Source organism: Heterodontus francisci, chromosome 9 (assembly GCF_036365525.1).
Source record: "Heterodontus francisci isolate sHetFra1 chromosome 9, sHetFra1.hap1, whole genome shotgun sequence".
NCBI lineage: Eukaryota > Metazoa > Chordata > Chondrichthyes > Heterodontiformes > Heterodontidae > Heterodontus > Heterodontus francisci.
The window spans coordinates 4,323,036-4,341,606 of NC_090379.1; the positions used below are offsets into that span (position 1 = coordinate 4,323,036).

The following is an 18,571-nucleotide window of genomic DNA, read 5'->3' on the forward strand; positions in this document are numbered from 1 at the left end:
AAGAGTGAACTATACAGTAAATGGAAAAGTCCTGGGGAAAATTGATGTACAGAGAGATTTGGGTGTTCAGGTCCATTGTTCCCTGAAGGTGGCAACACAGGTCAATAGAGTGGTCAAGAAGGCATACGGCATGCTTTCCTTCATCGGACGGGGTATTGAGTACAAGAGTTGGCAGGTCATGTTACAGTTGTATAGGACTTTGGTTCGGCCACATTTGGAATACTGCGTGCAGTTCTGGTCGCCACATTACCAAAAGGATGTGGATGCTTTGGAGAGGGTGCAGAGGAGGTTCACCAGGATGTTGCCTGGTATGGAGGGCGCTAGCTATGAAGAGAGGTTGAGTAGATTAGGATTATTTACATTAGAAAGACGGAGGTTGAGGGGGGACCTGATTGAGGTGTACAAAATCATGAGAGGTATAGACAGGTTGGATAGCAAGAAGCTTTTTCCCAGAGTGGGGGATTCAATTACTAGGGGACACGAGTTCAAAGTGAAAGGGGAAAAGTTTAAGGGGGGATATGCGTGGAAAGTTCTTTACGCAGAGGGTGGTGGGTGCCTGGAACGCGTTGCCAGCGGAGGTGGTAGACGCGGGCACGATAGCGTCTTTTAAGATGTATCTGGACAGATACATGAATGGGCAGGAAGTAAAGAGATACAGACCCTTAGAAAATAGGTGACAGGTTTAGATAGAGGATTTGGATCGGCGTAGGCTTGGAGGGCCAAAGGGCCTGTTCCTGTGCTGTAATTTTCTTTGTTCTTTGTTCTTTGTTCAGTGATCTATGGACAAGTACACCAAGGTTCCTCCGACTCTCTGTACTTCCTAGGGTCCGACGACCCACTGTCTATTCCATTGCCGTGTTAGTCCTTCCAAAATGCATCACCTCACACATCTCAGGATTAAATTCCATTTGCCACTGCTCTACCCATCTTACCAGCCCATCTATATGGTCCTGTAATCTAAGGCTTCCCTCCTCACTATTTACGACACCACCACTTTTCGTGTCATCTGCGAACTTACTGATCATACCTCCTATATTCATGTCTAATTCATTAATGTACACTACAACAGCAAGGGTCCCTGCAGTACACCACTAGTCACAGGCTTCCAATCACAAAAACAACCCTCGACCATTACCCTCTGCCTCCTGCCACTAAGCCAGTTTTGGATCCAATTTGTCAAATTGCCTTGGATCCCATGGGCTCTTATCTTCTTAACCAATCCCCCATGCGGGACTTTATCAAAAGCCTTACTAAAGTCCATATCGACTGCATTAACCGCCTTACTCTCATCTACACATCTAGTCACCATCTCAAAAAATTCAATCAAGTTTGTTCGACATGATCTCCCCTGACAAAGACATGCTGACTATCCTTGATTAATCCCTGCCTCTCCAAGTGGAGATTAATCCTGTCCCTCAGAATTTTTTCCAATAGTTTCTCTACCACTGATGTTAGACTCAATGGCCTGTAATTATCTGATTTATCCCTCCTACCCTTCTTGAATAATGGTACCACATTCACTGTCCTCCAATCCTCTGGCACTTCTTCTGGCCAGAGAGGATTTGAAAATTTGTGCCAGAGCCCCTGCTATCTCCTCCCTTGCCTCACATAACATCTCATCCAGGCCTCGGGATTTATCCACTTTTAAGCCCGCTAAAACCACTAATACCTCCTCCCTTTCAATGCTAATTTGTTCCAGCATATCACAATCCCCCTCCCTGATCTCTACACCTACATCATCCTTCTCCACAGTGAACACAGATGAAAACAATCATTTAAAACCTCACCTACGTCCTCCGGCTCCACACACAGATTGCCACTCTGGTCCCTAATGGGCCCTACTCTTTCCCTGGTTATCCTCTTGCCCTTAATATACTTATAACACGCAGCGTTTTGTTATGCCCCCTCTTCACTCTACTAATTACTTTTTTTAAGTACCCCCCTGCACTTTCTATACTCCTCTAGGGCCTCCACTGTTTTCAGGCCCTTGAATCTGCCATAAGCCTCCTTTTTTTCCCTTATCCAATCCTCTATATCCCTTGACATCCAGTGTATCCATAGGTGTCAACTGAATTAGAGTTTAAGTTTAATAAATTTCAACATTTCTTCTTTAAACCTAAGAAAGCCTGTTTGTGCTGGTTTCTTTGCCTTATATTTGGAAAGCGGTGAACAAGGTTTCACCAAGGGGGAGCTAAAAACACGGTGTGTTTAAAATTGAACCCTGTTACGATAAGACCAGGTGAAGGCTGAAAGCGACCCTAAGACACCTTTTTCACCTGATTGTAACACAACTCTGTCCTCATACCCTTGTAATTACCTTTATTTAAGTTTAAGACACTAGTCTTGGACCTACACTTCTCACCTTCAAACTGAATGTGAAATTCTAACACATTATGATCACTGTTCCCTAGAGCCTCCTTTATTATGAGGTCATCTTTGCCAATCTGATTTGTTCAATCTATATGAAGATTTAAATCACCCATGATTATTACAGTACCTTTCTTAGAAGCCCCCTTTATTTCTTCCTGCATACTCTGTTCGACAGTGTAGCTACTGTTATAAACTGCCCCACAAGTGACTTCTATTTCCTTTTCTATTTCTTAACTCCACCCAAACTGATTCTACATCTTGATCTTCTGAACCAAGATCATCTCTCACTATTGTACTAACATCATCCTTAATTAACAGAGCTACCCCACCAGCTTTTCCTAGCTTCCTGATTGTCCAAAATGTTAAATACTCTTGAATATTTAGGTCCGAGCCTTGGTCACCTTGCAACCAAGTCTCTGAAATGGCTATTAGCGTTATCAATTTTGTTGCGAATGCTACGCACATTCAGATACAGAGCCTTTAATTCTGTCTTTTTACCATTCTTGCAAACTCTGGCCTTATCTGCTGGTGCACTCTTCAGTTTATAAGCTCTGTCTCTTCCTGTCACACTCTGGTTATCATTACCCATATTACTACCCTGGTCCATTGCCTTGACCTTTCCCTTTAATGCATCACATCTCTCCTCAAGTGATTTCTTCCCCTGCCTCCAAATATTTAGTTTAAAGCCCTATCTACCACCCTAGTTATACAACTTGTCAGAACACTGGTTCCAGCATGGTTCAGGTGAAGACCATCCCAACAGTACAGCTCCCACTTTCCCCAGTACTGGTGTCAATGCCCCATGAATTAAAACCCATTTCTCCCACACCAATCTTTGAGCCACGCATTCAAAGCTTTAATCTTATTTTCCCAACGCCAATTCGCTTGTCGCTCAGGTAGTAATCCAGAGATTATTACCTTTAAGGTTCTGCTTTTTTAATTTAGCCCCTAGCTGCTCATAATCCCTAAGCAGAACCTCTTTTCGAGTCCTATCTATTTCATTGGTACCCACATGGACCACTACAACTGGATCCTCCCCCTCCCATTGCAAGTTCCTCTCCAGTCCCGAGCAGATGTCCTAAACCCTGGCACCGAGTAGGCAACACAGCCTTCTGGACTCATGCTCTTGGCTGCAGCAAACTGTATCTATCCCCAAAACTATACTGTCCCCTACTACCACTACATTTCTATTTACTCCCCCCAATTAATGTACCACGGTGCCATAGTCAGTTCGCTCATCCACCCTGCAGCCCTCACACTCATCCATACAAGCTGCAAGAACCTCAAATCTGTTGAACAATTGCAAGGGCTGAGGCTCCTCCATTTCTACTTTCTCAATCCTCATACCTGCCTCACTCGCAGTCACAGCCTCCTGTCCCTGGCCACAGACCAAATCAGAAGAGCCTAGCCTAAGAGGCGTGACTGCCTTCTGAACAAAGTGTCCCCCTCCCTGATGTACCGCAGCGTCCAAAGCTGGGCTTCAAGCTCATTAACTCTGAGCCGAAGTTCCTCGAGCCGCAGACACTTATGCAGATGTGGTTGCCATGGATCACACTGGCGTCCACCAGCTCCCTCATACTGCAGCCACAACACATCACCTGCCCTACCATTCTGATTGTTTTTTAATTAACTAATGATTTTCTTAATTAAATTTTAATTAATGCCTCTAGTCCTGCTTGTGCTTATATTATTAATATTCCAATTAATGTTACTCTTACCCTAATTAAAATTCCCTAGTTTAGATAAGAGAAAAAGACAAAACACTCACCAACTAATCATTTACCTTCTTTCCGATTTTCTTTAGAATGATTTGAACCCACAGACTCACCCTGCTAGCTCTTCAAACCCTTGCCACTGTCTCTAGGTTACCCTCTATTTCTGGTATGCTCTCACCTGCCTGGCTACCTAATTAATGCTTCCGGGCTTCAGCTCTGTCAAAGCAGCACCTCCTCCCTCACTGCACAAAATTCCTAAGCTCAAACTCTGTCTCGAACTGTACTCAGTCACGAGCTGCTACCTTCATGCCTGCATTACTTCCAAAATTGTGCAGAAATGAAAAGTGGGTTGGTGCAGGGTGGCTGTGGTGACAAACATGCCCAACGTGATGCCTCTCTTCAAACCACAGTGGCGCAGTGGTTAGCCTCACAGCTCCAGCGACCCGGGTTCAATTCTGGGTACTGCCTGTGTGGAGTTTGCAAGTTCTCCCTGTGTCTGCGTGGGTTTCCTCCGGGTGCTCCGGTTTCCTCCCACATGCCAAAGACTTGCAGGTTGATAGGTAAATTGGTCATTATAAATTGCCCCTAGTATAGGTAGGTGGTAGGGAAATATAGGGACAGGTGGGGATGTGGTAGGAATATGGAATTAGTGTAGGATTAGTATAAATGGGTGGTTGATGGTCGGCACAGAATCGGTGGGCCGAAGGGCCTGTTTCAGTGCTGTTTCTCTAAACTAAACTAAATTTTCATCAAAAAATAATGGGACATGAAATAAAAGGGAATATGACCACGTGTTATGAAATGGTTGGAGGGCAGAAAGCAAAGGGTCAGAGTAAAGGGAAGGTTCTTAGTCTGGAAAGGTGGAGAGAGTGGTGTTCCACAGGGGACTGTGCTGAAGCTGCTTACACAAACGATTTGGACTTAGTAGTTGAGGGAGTTACTGAAATCTGCCGTTGACCAAACTGAGATGGCATGGCAAAACTGTGATGAGGATTATGAAAGATTACAGGAGGATATGGATGGGCTGGCAGGAGGGTCAGATGCAGTTCAACATGAAAGTGAAAGAAAATAATTTTTGCCTTCTTTTGCTCAGCTTCAACTTTCCTTACATGTCTGCGAAGGTCCTTGCATGTTTCTCCATGTTAAAGGTGCTATGTAAATGAAAATTGCTGTCTTCTGTCCTACTCAGCAACTCTGTTCCCCTTTGGATAACTCCTGACTTTCTTTATAATACTCCTAACATCCTCATTTTTAACTGGTGTCCCCTAGGATTTGAACCCTTCCCGACAGTGAGCATGGACCAAATTTATCAACTACTTTATAACTTCAAACTTCTATTAATCACCTTTTATACGCATGTCTACTTTAACAAGTTCCTTCCTGGCTAATTTTCAAATTTAATAGCCCAAGTTCCTTAACTTGTCCTTATTTCTTAAAATTCTGGAATCATCCTCACTGTTCAACTCTGTACCCTCTCGAGCATGGCAACGTTTTAACATTTTATTCCGGGGAAGTGGGGGTCGCTGGCAAAGCCAGCATTTATTGCCCGTCCCTAGGTACCCTGAAAAAATCAGTGAATTTAGGCAACTTTTTTTCAGCAAGTGGGTAATAGAATTGTGAAACAGAAAACCATTGTAGGGTTTTTAAAAAAGCTGTATGAATTCCATTTTAGGGACGGGGTTAGTTCCAGAAAGGTGGTAAGGAAGCTGATATGGTGAGAGTTGTGGGGGTAGGTTGAAAAGTAGACTAGATGGGCCAATGGTTTCCTACTCAAATCTTACATTCCTGATCACGGTCCGGTATGCATGTTAGAGCACAATAATACTCTCTAACGATTGACATTCTCCTTGGAACTGCTGCAGCTCTTGTATTTTTTTTGGTCACTGAACTTTGCTGCAATTGCTAATAGCGAAGAAGCTACTAGTCAGGACGCATCGGGGGGCGTTAAGAGTCAACCACACAGTGTGGGACTGGATAGATCAAGTAGGGGTAGCAGCTTCAATAAAGGGATGTTTGCTAACCAGTTGGATTTTTACAACAATTCGGCAGATTTCACAGTCATTTTTCCACAAATTAGCAGATTTATCGAATTCAATTTCACAACTTGTGGGAATTGAACTCAAAATCTCTGGGTTGGTTACTATGCCAAAAGCATTCACATTTTTAGTTTATAACGTCAAAGAATTTCCTGTCGTATTAAGTGGCCTGAAATCAACAAATCACCAGGTACAAAAGAAATGAAACTCACAAAACTACAAGAAAAAGTTTCCACATAAATGTATGAAACGAACAAAGTGTAGGCCAGGAGCAGGTGATTAATGAATATGAACCAACTCCTGTGTCAAACATTTTAAAACAAAGTATAAAAATCCATGCCTGTGTTATGTATTCTGATATTTGACATAATAGCTAGGAATTTCTGAGTTGCTCCTGCTCTGCCACCATTGCCATATATACACAGTTTGTGCCACACTTCCACTGAGGTGATAGTAGCGGAGTGGGAGCAGCCCCAAGGAAATTCCCGGCCCAGAGTTTTATTCTGCTCTAACATACATTCCTGATCACTGTCCAGTATGCAAGATTTGACTAGGAAACCATTGGCCCATCTAGTCTACCCCCACAACTCTCACCATATTAGCTTCCTTACCACCTTTCTGGAACTAACCCCTTTCCTAAAATGGAATTCATCCAGCCTTTTTTAAACCCTTTTTTAAATCTGTTTCACAATTCGATTATCCAGTTGTTGAAAAAAAAGAGTCTAAATTCACTCATTTTTTTTAATTCTGATGCCCTTAACTTGACACTGCATCAGGCAGTGCTCGAACCTGTATTGCCTCACCTTATCCACCAGATCTGTAATTTCCTCAATCCAGAAGATTCATCAGACACAATTTGCCCCATGCTGCCACTCTCCAAATCAAACCCTTTCCTAACAGAAATAAATACTCAGCAGGTCAGGTAGCATCTGAGGAGAGAGACGCAGAAATAACATTTCAGGTCTGTGACCTTTTCTGATAGATTATCTTTGCCAGAATCTCTCATCAGTTTCAAACACTTTTCCCCAATCTAGGCAAAACTCACAGATCTGTAATGTCAGGGTTCTGGTGGTTCAGGTGGATGTAAAAGATTCCACAGCATTATTCAAAGAGTAGTAGGAAGCTCTCCTGGTGTCTTGGCAAACATTCCTCCCTCAACCAATGTAACCAAACAAATTAACTAATCAGTCATCTCATTTAGACTTATGTATGTAAAAAGCTTTTAGAGATGTAATAAGACATATAATTATGTCTTTTTTTTCTGTTCTCCACTATCACTCCAAGATTAAACATAAGAAACATTAAATGTATGAACCACACAGTGTCAATTTAAGAACAAATACAGGTTACTCAATGCTACCTGCATTCACTGAGCAAAGTCTTCACCACAGCCAGCATTTTGACAATCATGGAAAACTGAGGATGAAGCAGCAAAGGTCAAACTAAACAGAAAGTTCATATTGCAAGAACAGACATCATTGGTGCCAACTCATCCAGCACATCAGCATCAACTTGTCCAACACCATCAACATAACCCTCTCTATAACAGTCATGCCTACTCATCCAATACCATGGGTGTCAACCAGTCCCACACCATCAGCATTAACCGAACACCATGGGTGTCAACCAGTCCCACACCATCAGCATTAACCGAACACCATGGGTGTCAACCAGTACCACACCATCAGCATTAACCTAACACCATGGGTGTCAACCAGTCCCACACCATCAGCATTAACCGAACACCATGGGTGTCAACCAGTCCCACACCATCAGCATTAACCGAACACCATGGGTGTCAACCAGTCCCACACCATCAGCATTAACCGAACACCATGGGTGTCAACCAGTCCCACACCATCAGCATTAACCGAACACCATGGGTGTCAACCAGTCCCACACCATCAGCATTAACCTAACACCATGGGTGTCAACCAGTCCCACACCATCAGCATTAACCTAACACCATGGGTGTCAACCAGTCCCACACCATCAGCATTAACCTAACACCATGGGTGTCAACCAGTCCCACACCATCAGCATTAACCTAACACCATGGGTGTCAACCAGTCCCACACCATCAGCATTAACCGAACACCATGGGTGTCAACCAGTCCCACACCATCAGCATTAACCTAACACCATGGGTGTCAACCAGTCCCACACCATCAGCATTAACCTAACACCATGGGTGTCAACCAGTCCCACACCATCAGCATTAACCGAACACCATGGGTGTCAACCAGTCCCACATCATCAGCATTAACCTAACACCATGGGTGTCAACCAGTACCACACCATCAGCATTAACCTAACACCATGGGTGTCAACCAGTCCCACACCATCAGCATTAACCTAACACCATGGGTGTCAACCAGTACCACACCATCAGCATTAACCGAACACCATGGGTGTCAACCAGTACCACACCATCAGCATTAACCGAACACCATGGGTGTCAACCAGTCCCACACCATCAGCATTAACCGAACACCATGGGTGTCAACCAGTCCCACATCATCAGCATTAACCGAACACCATGGGTGTCAACCAGTACCACACCATCAGCATTAACCTAACACCATGGGTGTCAACCAGTCCCACACCATCAGCATTAACCTAACACCATGGGTGTCAACCAGTCCCACACCATCAGCATTAACCTAACACCATGGGTGTCAACCAGTACCACACCATCAGCATTAACCGAACACCATGGGTGTCAACCAGTCCCACATCATCAGCATTAACCTAACACCATGGGTGTCAACCAGTACCACACCATCAGCATTAACCTAACACCATGGGTGTCAACCAGTCCCACATCATTAGCATTAACCTAACACCATGGGTGTCAACCAGTACCACACCATCAGCATTAACCGAACACCATGGGTGTCAACCAGTCCCACACCATCAGCATTAACCTAACACCATGGGTGTCAACCAGTACCACACCATCAGCATTAACCTAACACCATGGGTGTCAACCAGTCCCACACCATCAGCATTAACCTAACACCATGGGTGTCAACCAGTCCCACACCATCAGCATTAACCTAACACCATGGGTGTCAACCAGTCCCACACCATCAGCATTAACCGAACACCATGGGTGTCAACCAGTCCCACACCATCAGCATTAACCGAACACCATGGGTGTCAACCAGTCCCACACCATCAGCATTAACCGAACACCATGGGTGTCAACCAGTCCCACACCATCAGCATTAACCTAACACCATGGGTGTCAACCAGTCCCACACCATCAGCATTAACCTAACACCATGGGTGTCAACCAGTCCCACACCATCAGCATTAACCGAACACCATGGGTGTCAAAAGCAAAATATTGCAGATGCTGAAAATCGGAAACAAAAACAGAAAATGCTGGAAATACTCAGCAGGTCAGGCAGCATCTGTGGAGAGTAAAAGAGTTAATTTTTCACATCAATGACCTTTCATCAGAATCATGAGTATCAACCTCTGCAACCAATCACAGCAAAACCAACTGCTTTTTGTTTGCAATTTTGTACTCATCAAGGTGATGGCTGGTGGTGCCGAGGAGTGGGAAACTTTCCAGTGTCAGGATCTAGCTCGAAAAGGGAAGGTATAGGCTTGATATAGAGTAAAGCTGAGATCTACACTCCCACAACCAGGGTGCCTCAGCTTCAACCACAGAAGGGTAACCCCTCCTGTATCAGTGCTATACTTTTCCATTTCCTACACCAGCCATGCTGTGGTCTCTCTGACCAAGATTGACAACTTAGTGCTGAATTAAGAGTAATTTTTCACTAATATAAACAAAAAAGTGCTGGAAGTACTCAGCAAGTCAGGCAGCATCTGTGGAGAGAGAAGCATAGTTAACGTTTCAGGTCTGTGACCTTTCCTCAGTGTAGTTTTTCACTGTTGGCCAATGGAGAGAGACAAGCCAATCCCATTTCAAGCGGGACCATTAAAACCACCTGACAGGAGATATTCATCCTCAATCTGGGCTGGATTTGAACCCAAATCCCAGAAGAGGAAGGCCAGAGTCTGGATCACCCAGTCTTCCCAAATTCAAACTTTAATGAAATAAAGCAACGCTCATTGCTTACTTACCATGCCAGTGACGGTGAAAGATTGACTTCCAGCAGCCAGGGCTTGAGATTGGAGTCAATTAGGACATCAAAACCATACAGCTCTGTTAAAACACAAAGCAAACCTGTGTAAAAGCTCACACTTGTGTTGATGATCTCAACAGGTCAGAGCTCACAGCTACACACTGCCATTATGCAATCTCTTGCTACAGCCCACACCCACTCTGCACAGCTGCAAGAGAAACACAATCCAGTACTTTGTGTGGAGAAACTTTAATGGACTGAAACTACCAACTTCCATTATTAACACTGAACAGGATCCTGTATAATCAGGTTTCAGATGCTAGACTGTTAACCCAGTTTACCCTTTAAAATGCAAACAAATTGCCCATGTTAGTTGTTTTTCCTTTAAATGAACCAACCTCCACTAATTAACTATGCCGCTAAATGGAATCCAGCTCCATGGGGACAATTTGTTCCGTGAACATAGGAACAGCAGCAAGTCATTCAGTCCCTTGAGCTTCTTCCGCCAATTAGATCATAGCCGAATTGTACCTCAACTCGATTTACCCACCTTTGATCCATAACAAAACCCAATATCTCAATCTTTAACATTTCAATTGGCCCCAACATCCATAGCCTTTTGGGGGAAGAGAGTGTCAGATTTCTGCTACCCTCTGTGTGAAAAAGAGCTTCCTAATTTCACTCCTGAATGGCATGGCTCTAATTTAAAGATTGTTTGCATCCCTTGTTTGGGATCCCCTGCCGAAGGAAATAGTTCTGCTCCATCAAATCCCTTTGCTATTTTAAATATCTCAATCAGATCACCCCAAACTTCTAAGCTCAAGGGAATACAAGCCAAGTTTATACAACCTTGATAAAAATCCAGGGCAATAAAGGACAAGCAATAAATGTTGGCCTTGCCAGCGATGTCAACATCCCACAAACAAATAAAAAAATGAAGAAAAAACAATTGCAGGAATATGGGGCAAGAGCAGCGGAGTGGGACTAACTGCCTGCTCTTCAAAAAAGTTAGCACAGATTCAATGAACCGAATGGCCTCCTTCATATTCTATTCTATGATTCCATAATATGTTCTCTTAACTCTTTAAACCCTGATATCATTCTATAACATTATTATATAAACAAAATGTCACTAATAGAATTCGCTCCCAATGATTCAGCTAGATAAGGAAGAGCAGTTGAGCCAGACCACAGGTTCAGTGGTATACATGGTACAATTCACCTCAATGTCCATGAGTTAGAGAAGGGAAATCATTATCCTTATTATTGCCCAGCAACCAAAATTGGTATGTGTAGATCTGATTAGGACTGGCTGTAGGACTCCATGGAATCAGGAACAAGGTAAATAAGCCAGCTATCCATGAAGCCATGTCTAGCTCAGAGCCAACACCTTCAGGACCGGATAGGATGGAAGAATCGGGCAGAAAAAGGGGGAATATAAAAAGATTATGTCTAATAGGGAGAAGCTGCAGAGTGTAACAAAATATCAAAGCTTTAACATCCAGCCGCCACATGGCAGAATGGTGGGGGCAGACAAAATGTCAGGAGTAGCCCCAGAGCAGAATGTGGAAATCACACAGTTGAATGGATGTCATTTTCCATCTATGAAAGATGATGGACACGGAACAAACAATTCATTTAGGTGGGATGTCTTCTCTTAGCACCTTTGCTGAAGGCCAGTCCTTGAGAGGCAGGTTCTGCCACAAGTGTCACACGTGAAGTTGCCAAGTGATGCTGTTGAGTTGTTATTTTTGGCGTTGAAGCCAGTTGCCAAGCTGCTGTAGCAACTGGTCGTCATGGCAGTGCACACCAGTCCAAAGGATGTGTCGCCATTTCCCTCTTTCGCCAGCTAGTGACTCCCAGATGCGTTAGTCGACATTTAGGGCCTTCACGTCACACCTGCAAGCATCCTTGAAGCAGCGCTTTGGGCACCCACTGGTTGTTTGGCCCCGGTTACCTCACCATACAGAAGGTTCTTGTGTATGTGACAGTCTTCCATCTTGCAGATGAAGCCACCTCTGTTTGATTAGTGCCAACACATTTGGGAGTTCTGCCTTTGAAAGGATTTTCTGCCAGGATATACCCATAATGCGCTGCAGACAGCAAAGATGGAAATTATTGAGCTTCTTTTCCTGGTAGCTGTAAGTCCCCCATGTTTCACAGCCATATAGCAAGGTGCTGAGAACACAGGTCTCATAAACCATCAGCTTGGCTCTAGGGATCAGCTTGGTGTTATCCCATGTGCGTTTCACGAGTCGGCCAAAGGTGGTAGCTGCTTTCTCTATGCGTGTATAGAATTCTGCACCAAGGGACAGATTGTCACTGTGGACAGCATGCAAAGATGGATAGATTCTTGATAAGCAAGGGGGTGAAAGGTTATTGGGGGTAGGCGGGAATGTGGAGTTGAGATTACAATCAGATCAGCCATGATCTTACTGAATAGCAGAGCAGGCTCGAGGGGCTGAGTGCTCCTAGTTGGTATGTTTGCAAGCCTCTACAATCTACTGTCTGTATCTATTGGTTAGGGTTTATAGAAGCCTGATGAGTGAAGGGCAGGAAATTAGAAACCTAACCTGGGAAGGAGAAGTAGTGCAGCATATTACAGCCACAGTGCATAGCATCAGTGGAGAGCTTTACGCTCAGCATCTCATACGTGGTTGGTCAATCTCAGCCAACAAACAGAAACCAGCTGTGTGTCAGCAGGAAAAGTAGTCGTCCCTGGGGTCACTCTCACACTTCTGCTACCAAGCATGTCTGAATATGGCTCAGTAACTTTCCTACTGCTGCTAACTCAAGTGATGGTTTCAGTACTTGCTGTCTTCTCCTGTAGCTGCTGACTCTTGCTGGGCTATAGTTTGATGGCTCTTTGCAGTTTCTTGGTTTCTCCCCAAGTGCCTGTTCTTCAACCATGAACCAAAGGGTCAGCAGATGATGACTTAATCCAGTCAGGCTCAGCAACTGCCAGCCGAGGTCAACTGTATCCTCGAACAATTTGCAAGCGCATGCACTTTTCAGCAAGGCGAAAAGTACAGAGGCAGGAGCAGGAAACCGACCTAACCACCGTCTCCAGACTGCAATTATTCAACTCAGACCCGAGGTTGCCAGCTCATGCAATGAATGCTGATTTGCTATATACCTTCGAGAGAGAGCTGGATTCATTTCTGGCTGGAGAGGAAACCACATCGATAAGTGGTCGAAGAAAGAACTTGCACGTCTATAGTGCCTTTCATAACCCAAAGTGCTTTTAGCCAATGAATTGCTTTTGAAGTGTAATCCTTCTGTCAAGTAGGGACCCTGTAATATAAGTCTGGTCAATGTAGTCTCCTGGACTACAACAACAATTTGTATTTATTTATATAATACCTTTAATATGTAAAATGGCCCAAGGCACTTCACAGGGGTACTAGCAATCAAAATGTCGCACAAAGCCACATAAGATATTCGAACAGATGACCAAAAGTTGATTAAAGAGGTAGGTTTTCCGGAGTTTCTTACCAGAGAAAAGTGAGGTAGAGAGCAGAGTTTTAGGGAGGGAATTCCAGAGCTTGGGCCCCAGGCAGCTGAAGGCACAAGCACCAATGGTGGAGCGATTAAAACTGAAACTGTGCAAGAGGTCAGAATTAGATGAGCACAGCTATCTCAGAGGGTTGTGCGGCCAGAGGAGATAGGGAGGCCATGGAGGGATTTGAAAACAAAGATGAGAATTGTAAAATCAAGGCTTTGCTTAACCAGGAGCCAATGTAGGTCAGTGAGCACAGGGTGATGGGTAAATGGGACTTGTGTGAGTTAGGACCCGGGCAGCAGAATTTTGAATGAGCTCAAGTTTATGGAAGTTAGAACATGGGAAGCGAACCAGAAGTGCTTTGGAACATTGGATTTCCTTCCGAGAGGAATTTTCCAAATTATTTTCCCTGAATTGGCCTGGGTTTTTATCTGGTGTTTTGCCTCTCCCAGGACATTACAATGGCTCTGGATAGCTCTGGATAAGTAGTGTCTGTCTCTACCATGATGCATAAGGCATCAATACCGCTTGGGACAGGCTGGATGGACCACTTGGTCTTTTTCTGTCTGACATTTTCGAATGCTGGTCTGTTCAATACAGAATGGGAATCACATGTCTGACTTCCCTGCTCTGTGGACCTCAGCACCACACTGATCATTTGCCTTTACCAATGAGCACCTTCCATTTTTAAAAAGGGTCGCTGTGATGTGATTGTGACATCCTTGGCTCTTACGGTTTGACCAGCACAGCAGCCTTTGAGCTAAGGTTTATTTAGCCCAGGGCATTAGTGCGTCAAATAAAATAAAAGGAACCAGGCCTTCAAGGATTAACATTGCAGACAGAGTGATGTTGGGAATGAGGTCGGTGCCTTAGTTTTCCCACTGCTCAGGATGCCAGTCCAAACTGTTCATTGGTTGCATGTCCGGTTTAAGCATGTAAGCTCATTAATGAAGGGCGTGGGCAAGGAGGAGGATCTCCTCGTCAGTCTGCTCCTGGGCCTGGCCAAGGTGGCAATTCACAGGTCCAGGCTGCGGGCCGTCAGGGGGTCCGTCCTCCCTGATTGCCTGCCCCTCTTCCGCCGTTACGTTTGCGCCCAGGTGTCCCTGGAGAAGGAGCATGCAGTGTCCGCCGGTACGCTTGAGGCCTTCCGCAACCAGTGGGCACTGCAGGGACTGGAGTGCATTGTCGACGCCAAGAATGGCATTTTAATTTGAGTTTTTTGTTTATTTATCTGTTTTTAATAAAGTTATTTTAAAAATATAAAAATGTATATAAAGGGGGCCTGAGGAATAAAGGCCCCCTCGACATAAAAGGGGCCAAAGGGGTATAAAGGCCACCTTAAAAAAAAAGAAAAAAAAATTAATGTAAGAGCCTTCCCATCTGCCCTGTTCAAAATTCAGCCACTTAAAAATAACCACGATTATCTTCCTACTTCCATTTGTATATTTTTACTTGCTTTTAGAATATTTTTGTTCAAATGCTGATAGATAATTTTTAAAAATTCATTCATGGGATGTGGGCGTCACTGGCTATGCCAGCATTTACTGCCCATCCCTAAATGCCCTTGACAAGGTGGTGGTGAGCTGCCTTCTTGAACCGCTGCAGTCCATGTGAGGTAAGTACACCCACAGTGCTGTTAGGAAGGGAGTTCCAGGATTTTGAGCCAGCGAGTGTGAAGGAACGGCGATATAGTTCCAAGTCAGCATGGTGTGTGACTTGGAGGGGAACTTGCTGGTGGTGATGTTCCCATGCATCGGCTGCTCTTGTCCTTCGAGGTGGTAGAAGTCACAGGTTTGGAAGATACTGTCTAAGGAGCCTTGGTGCGTTGCTGCAGTGCATCTTGTAGATGGTACACACTGCTGCCACTGTGCGTCGGTGGTGGAGGGAGTGAATATTTGTAGATGGGGTGCCAATCAAGTGGGCTGCTTTGTTCTGGATGGTGCCGAGCTTCTTGAGTGTTGTTGGAGCTGCACCCATCCAGGCAAGTGGCAAGTATTCCATCACACTCCTGACCTGTGCCTTGTAGATGGTGGACAGGCTTTGGGGAGTCAGGATTCCTAGCCTCTGACCTGCTCTTGCAGCCACAGTATTTATATGGCTACTCCTGTTCAGTTTCTGGTCAATGGTAGCCCCTAGAATGTTGATAGTGGGGGATTCAGCGATGGTAATGCCATTGAATGTCAAAGGGAGATTGTTAGATTCTCTCTTGTTGGAGATGGTCATTCCTGGCACTTGTGTGGCGCAAATGTTAATTGCCACTTATCAGCCCAAGCCTGGACATTGTCCAGGTCTTGCTGCATTTCTACACAGACTGCTTCAGCATTTGAGGAGTCACGAATGGTACTGAACATTGTGCAATCATCAGCGAACATCCCCCCTTCTGACCTTATGATTAAAGGAAGGTCATTGATGAAGTTGCTGAAGATGGTTAGGCCTAGGACACTACCCTGAGGAATTCCTGCAGTGATGTCCTGGACCTCAGTTGATTGACCTCCAACAACTACAGCCATCTTCCTTTGCGCAAGGTATGACTCTAACCAGCAGAGAGTTTTCCCCCTGATTCCCATTGACTCCAGTTTTGCTCGGGCTCCTTGATGCCATACTCGGTCAAATGCTGCCTTGATGTCAAGGGCAGTCACTCTCACCTCACCTCTTGAGTTCAGTTCTTTTGTCCACGTTTGAACCAAGTCTGTAATGAGGTCAGAAGCTGAGTGGGCCTGGCAGAACCCAAACTGAGCATCACTGAGCAGGTTATTGCTAAGCAAGTGCTGCTTGATGGCACTGTTGATGACACCTTTCATCACTTTACTGATGATTGAGAGTAGACTGATGGGGCGGTAATTGGCCAGGTTGGACTTGTCCTGCTTTTTGTGTACAGGACATACCGGGGCAATTTTCCACATTGCCGGGTGGATGCCAGTGTTGTAGCTATACTGGAACAGCTTGGCTAGGGATGCGGCAAGTTCTGGAGCACAGGTCTTCAGTACTATTGCCGGAATATTGCCAGGACCCATAGCCTTTGCAGTATCCAGTGCCTTCAGTCGTTTCTCGATATCACGTGCAGTGAATCGAATTGGCTGAAATCTGGCATCTGTAATGCTGGGGACTTCAGGAGGAGGCCGAGATGGATCATCAACTCGGCACATCTGGCTAAAGATTTTTGCAAATGCTTCAGCCTTATCTTTCGCACTGATGTGCTGGGCTCCCCCATCATTGAGGATGGGGATAGTTGTGGAGCCACCTCCTCCAGTTAGTTGTTTAATTGTCCACCACCATTCACGACTGGATGTGGCAGGACTGCAGAGCTTAGATCTGATCCATTGGTTATGGGATCACTTAGCTCTGTCTATTGCATGCTGCTTACGCAGTTTGTCATGCAAGTAGTCCTGGGTTGTAGCTTCACCAGGTTGACACCTCATTTTGAGGTATGCCTGGTGCTGCTCCTGGCATACCCTCCTGCACTCTTCATTGAACCAGGGTTGGTCTCCTGGCTTGATGGTAATGGTAGAGTGGGGGATATGCCGGGCCATGAGGTGACAATTTGTGGTTGAGTACAATTCTGCTGCTGCTGATGGCCCACAGCGCCTCATGGATGCCCAGTTTTGCATTGCTAGATCTGTTCGAAATCTATCCCATTTAGCACGGTGATAGTGCCACACAACACGATGGACGGTATCCACAATATGAAGGCGGGACTTCGTCTCCACAAGGACTGTGCGGGTAGGCGTAAGTGTGGTGGTATTATCACTGGACTAGTAACCCAGAGACCCAGGGTATTGATCTGGAGACATGGGTTCGAATACCACCACAGCAGAAGGTGGAATTTGAATTTAATTAATAAATCTGGATTTAAAAGCTAGTCTAATGATGGCTATGAAACCATTGTCGATTGTTATAAAAACCCATCTGGTTCACTAATGTCCTTTAGGGAAGGAAATCTGCTGTTCTTACCTGGTCTGGCCTACATGTGACTCCAGACCCACAGCAATGTGGTTAACTCTTACATGTCCTCTGAAATGGCCTAGCAAGCCACTCAGTTATACGTAACTGCTACGAAGTCAATAAAAAGGAATGAAACCGGACGGACCACCCGGCATCAACCTAGGCACCGGAAACAACAATGGCAAACCCAGCCCTGTCGACCGTGCAAAGTCCTCCTTATTAACATCTGGGGGTTTGTGCCAAAGTTGGTAGAGCTGTCCCACAGACTAGTCAAGCAACAGCCTGACATAGTCATACTCACTGAATCATATCTTACAGACAATGTCCCAGTCACTGCAATCACTATCCCTGGGTATATCCTGTCCCACCGGCAGGACAGACCCAGCAGAGGTGGCTACAGTGGTCTACAGTAGGGAGGGAGTTGCCCTGGGAGTCCTCAACATCGACTCCGGACCCCATGAAGTCTCATGGCATCAGGTCAAACATGGGCAAGGTAACCTCCTACTGATTACCACCTACCGCCCTCCCTCAGCTGATGACTCAGTACTCCTCCATGTTGAACACCACTTGGAGGAAGCACTGAGGGTGGCAAGGGCACAAAATGTATTCTGGGTGGGGGACTTCAATGTCCATCACCAAGATTGGCTCGGTAGCACCACTACTGACCGAGCTGGCCGAGTTCTAAAGGACATAGCTGCTAGACTGGGTCTGCGGCAGGTGGTGGGGGAACCAACACGAGGGAAAAACATACTTGACCTCGTCCTCACCAATCTGCCTGCTGCAGATGCTTCTGTCCATGACTGTATTGGTAGAGTGACCACTGCACAGTCCTTGTGGAGACGAAGTCCCGCCTTCACATTGAGGATACCGTCCATCGTGTTGTGTGGCACTATCACCGTGCTA

General features: G+C 45.2%; 1 protein-coding gene across 11 annotated transcripts in view; it reads right to left on the reverse strand.

Annotated features, from left to right (window-relative positions):
* Positions 1–18,571, reverse strand: part of ttll5 (tubulin tyrosine ligase-like family, member 5) — a 432,290-nt gene that overhangs the window by 269,177 nt on the left and 144,542 nt on the right. For all 11 annotated transcript variants that reach the window (XR_010975642.1, XM_068038454.1, XM_068038450.1 and 8 more), the window contains one exon: positions 10,223–10,304. Coding sequence is in view for 10 of the 11 variants with exons in the window: in XM_068038454.1 (XP_067894555.1) it covers positions 10,223–10,304 (82 nt within the window). In the remaining variant the exon portion in view is untranslated. The remainder of the gene's footprint in view (positions 1–10,222; positions 10,305–18,571) is intronic.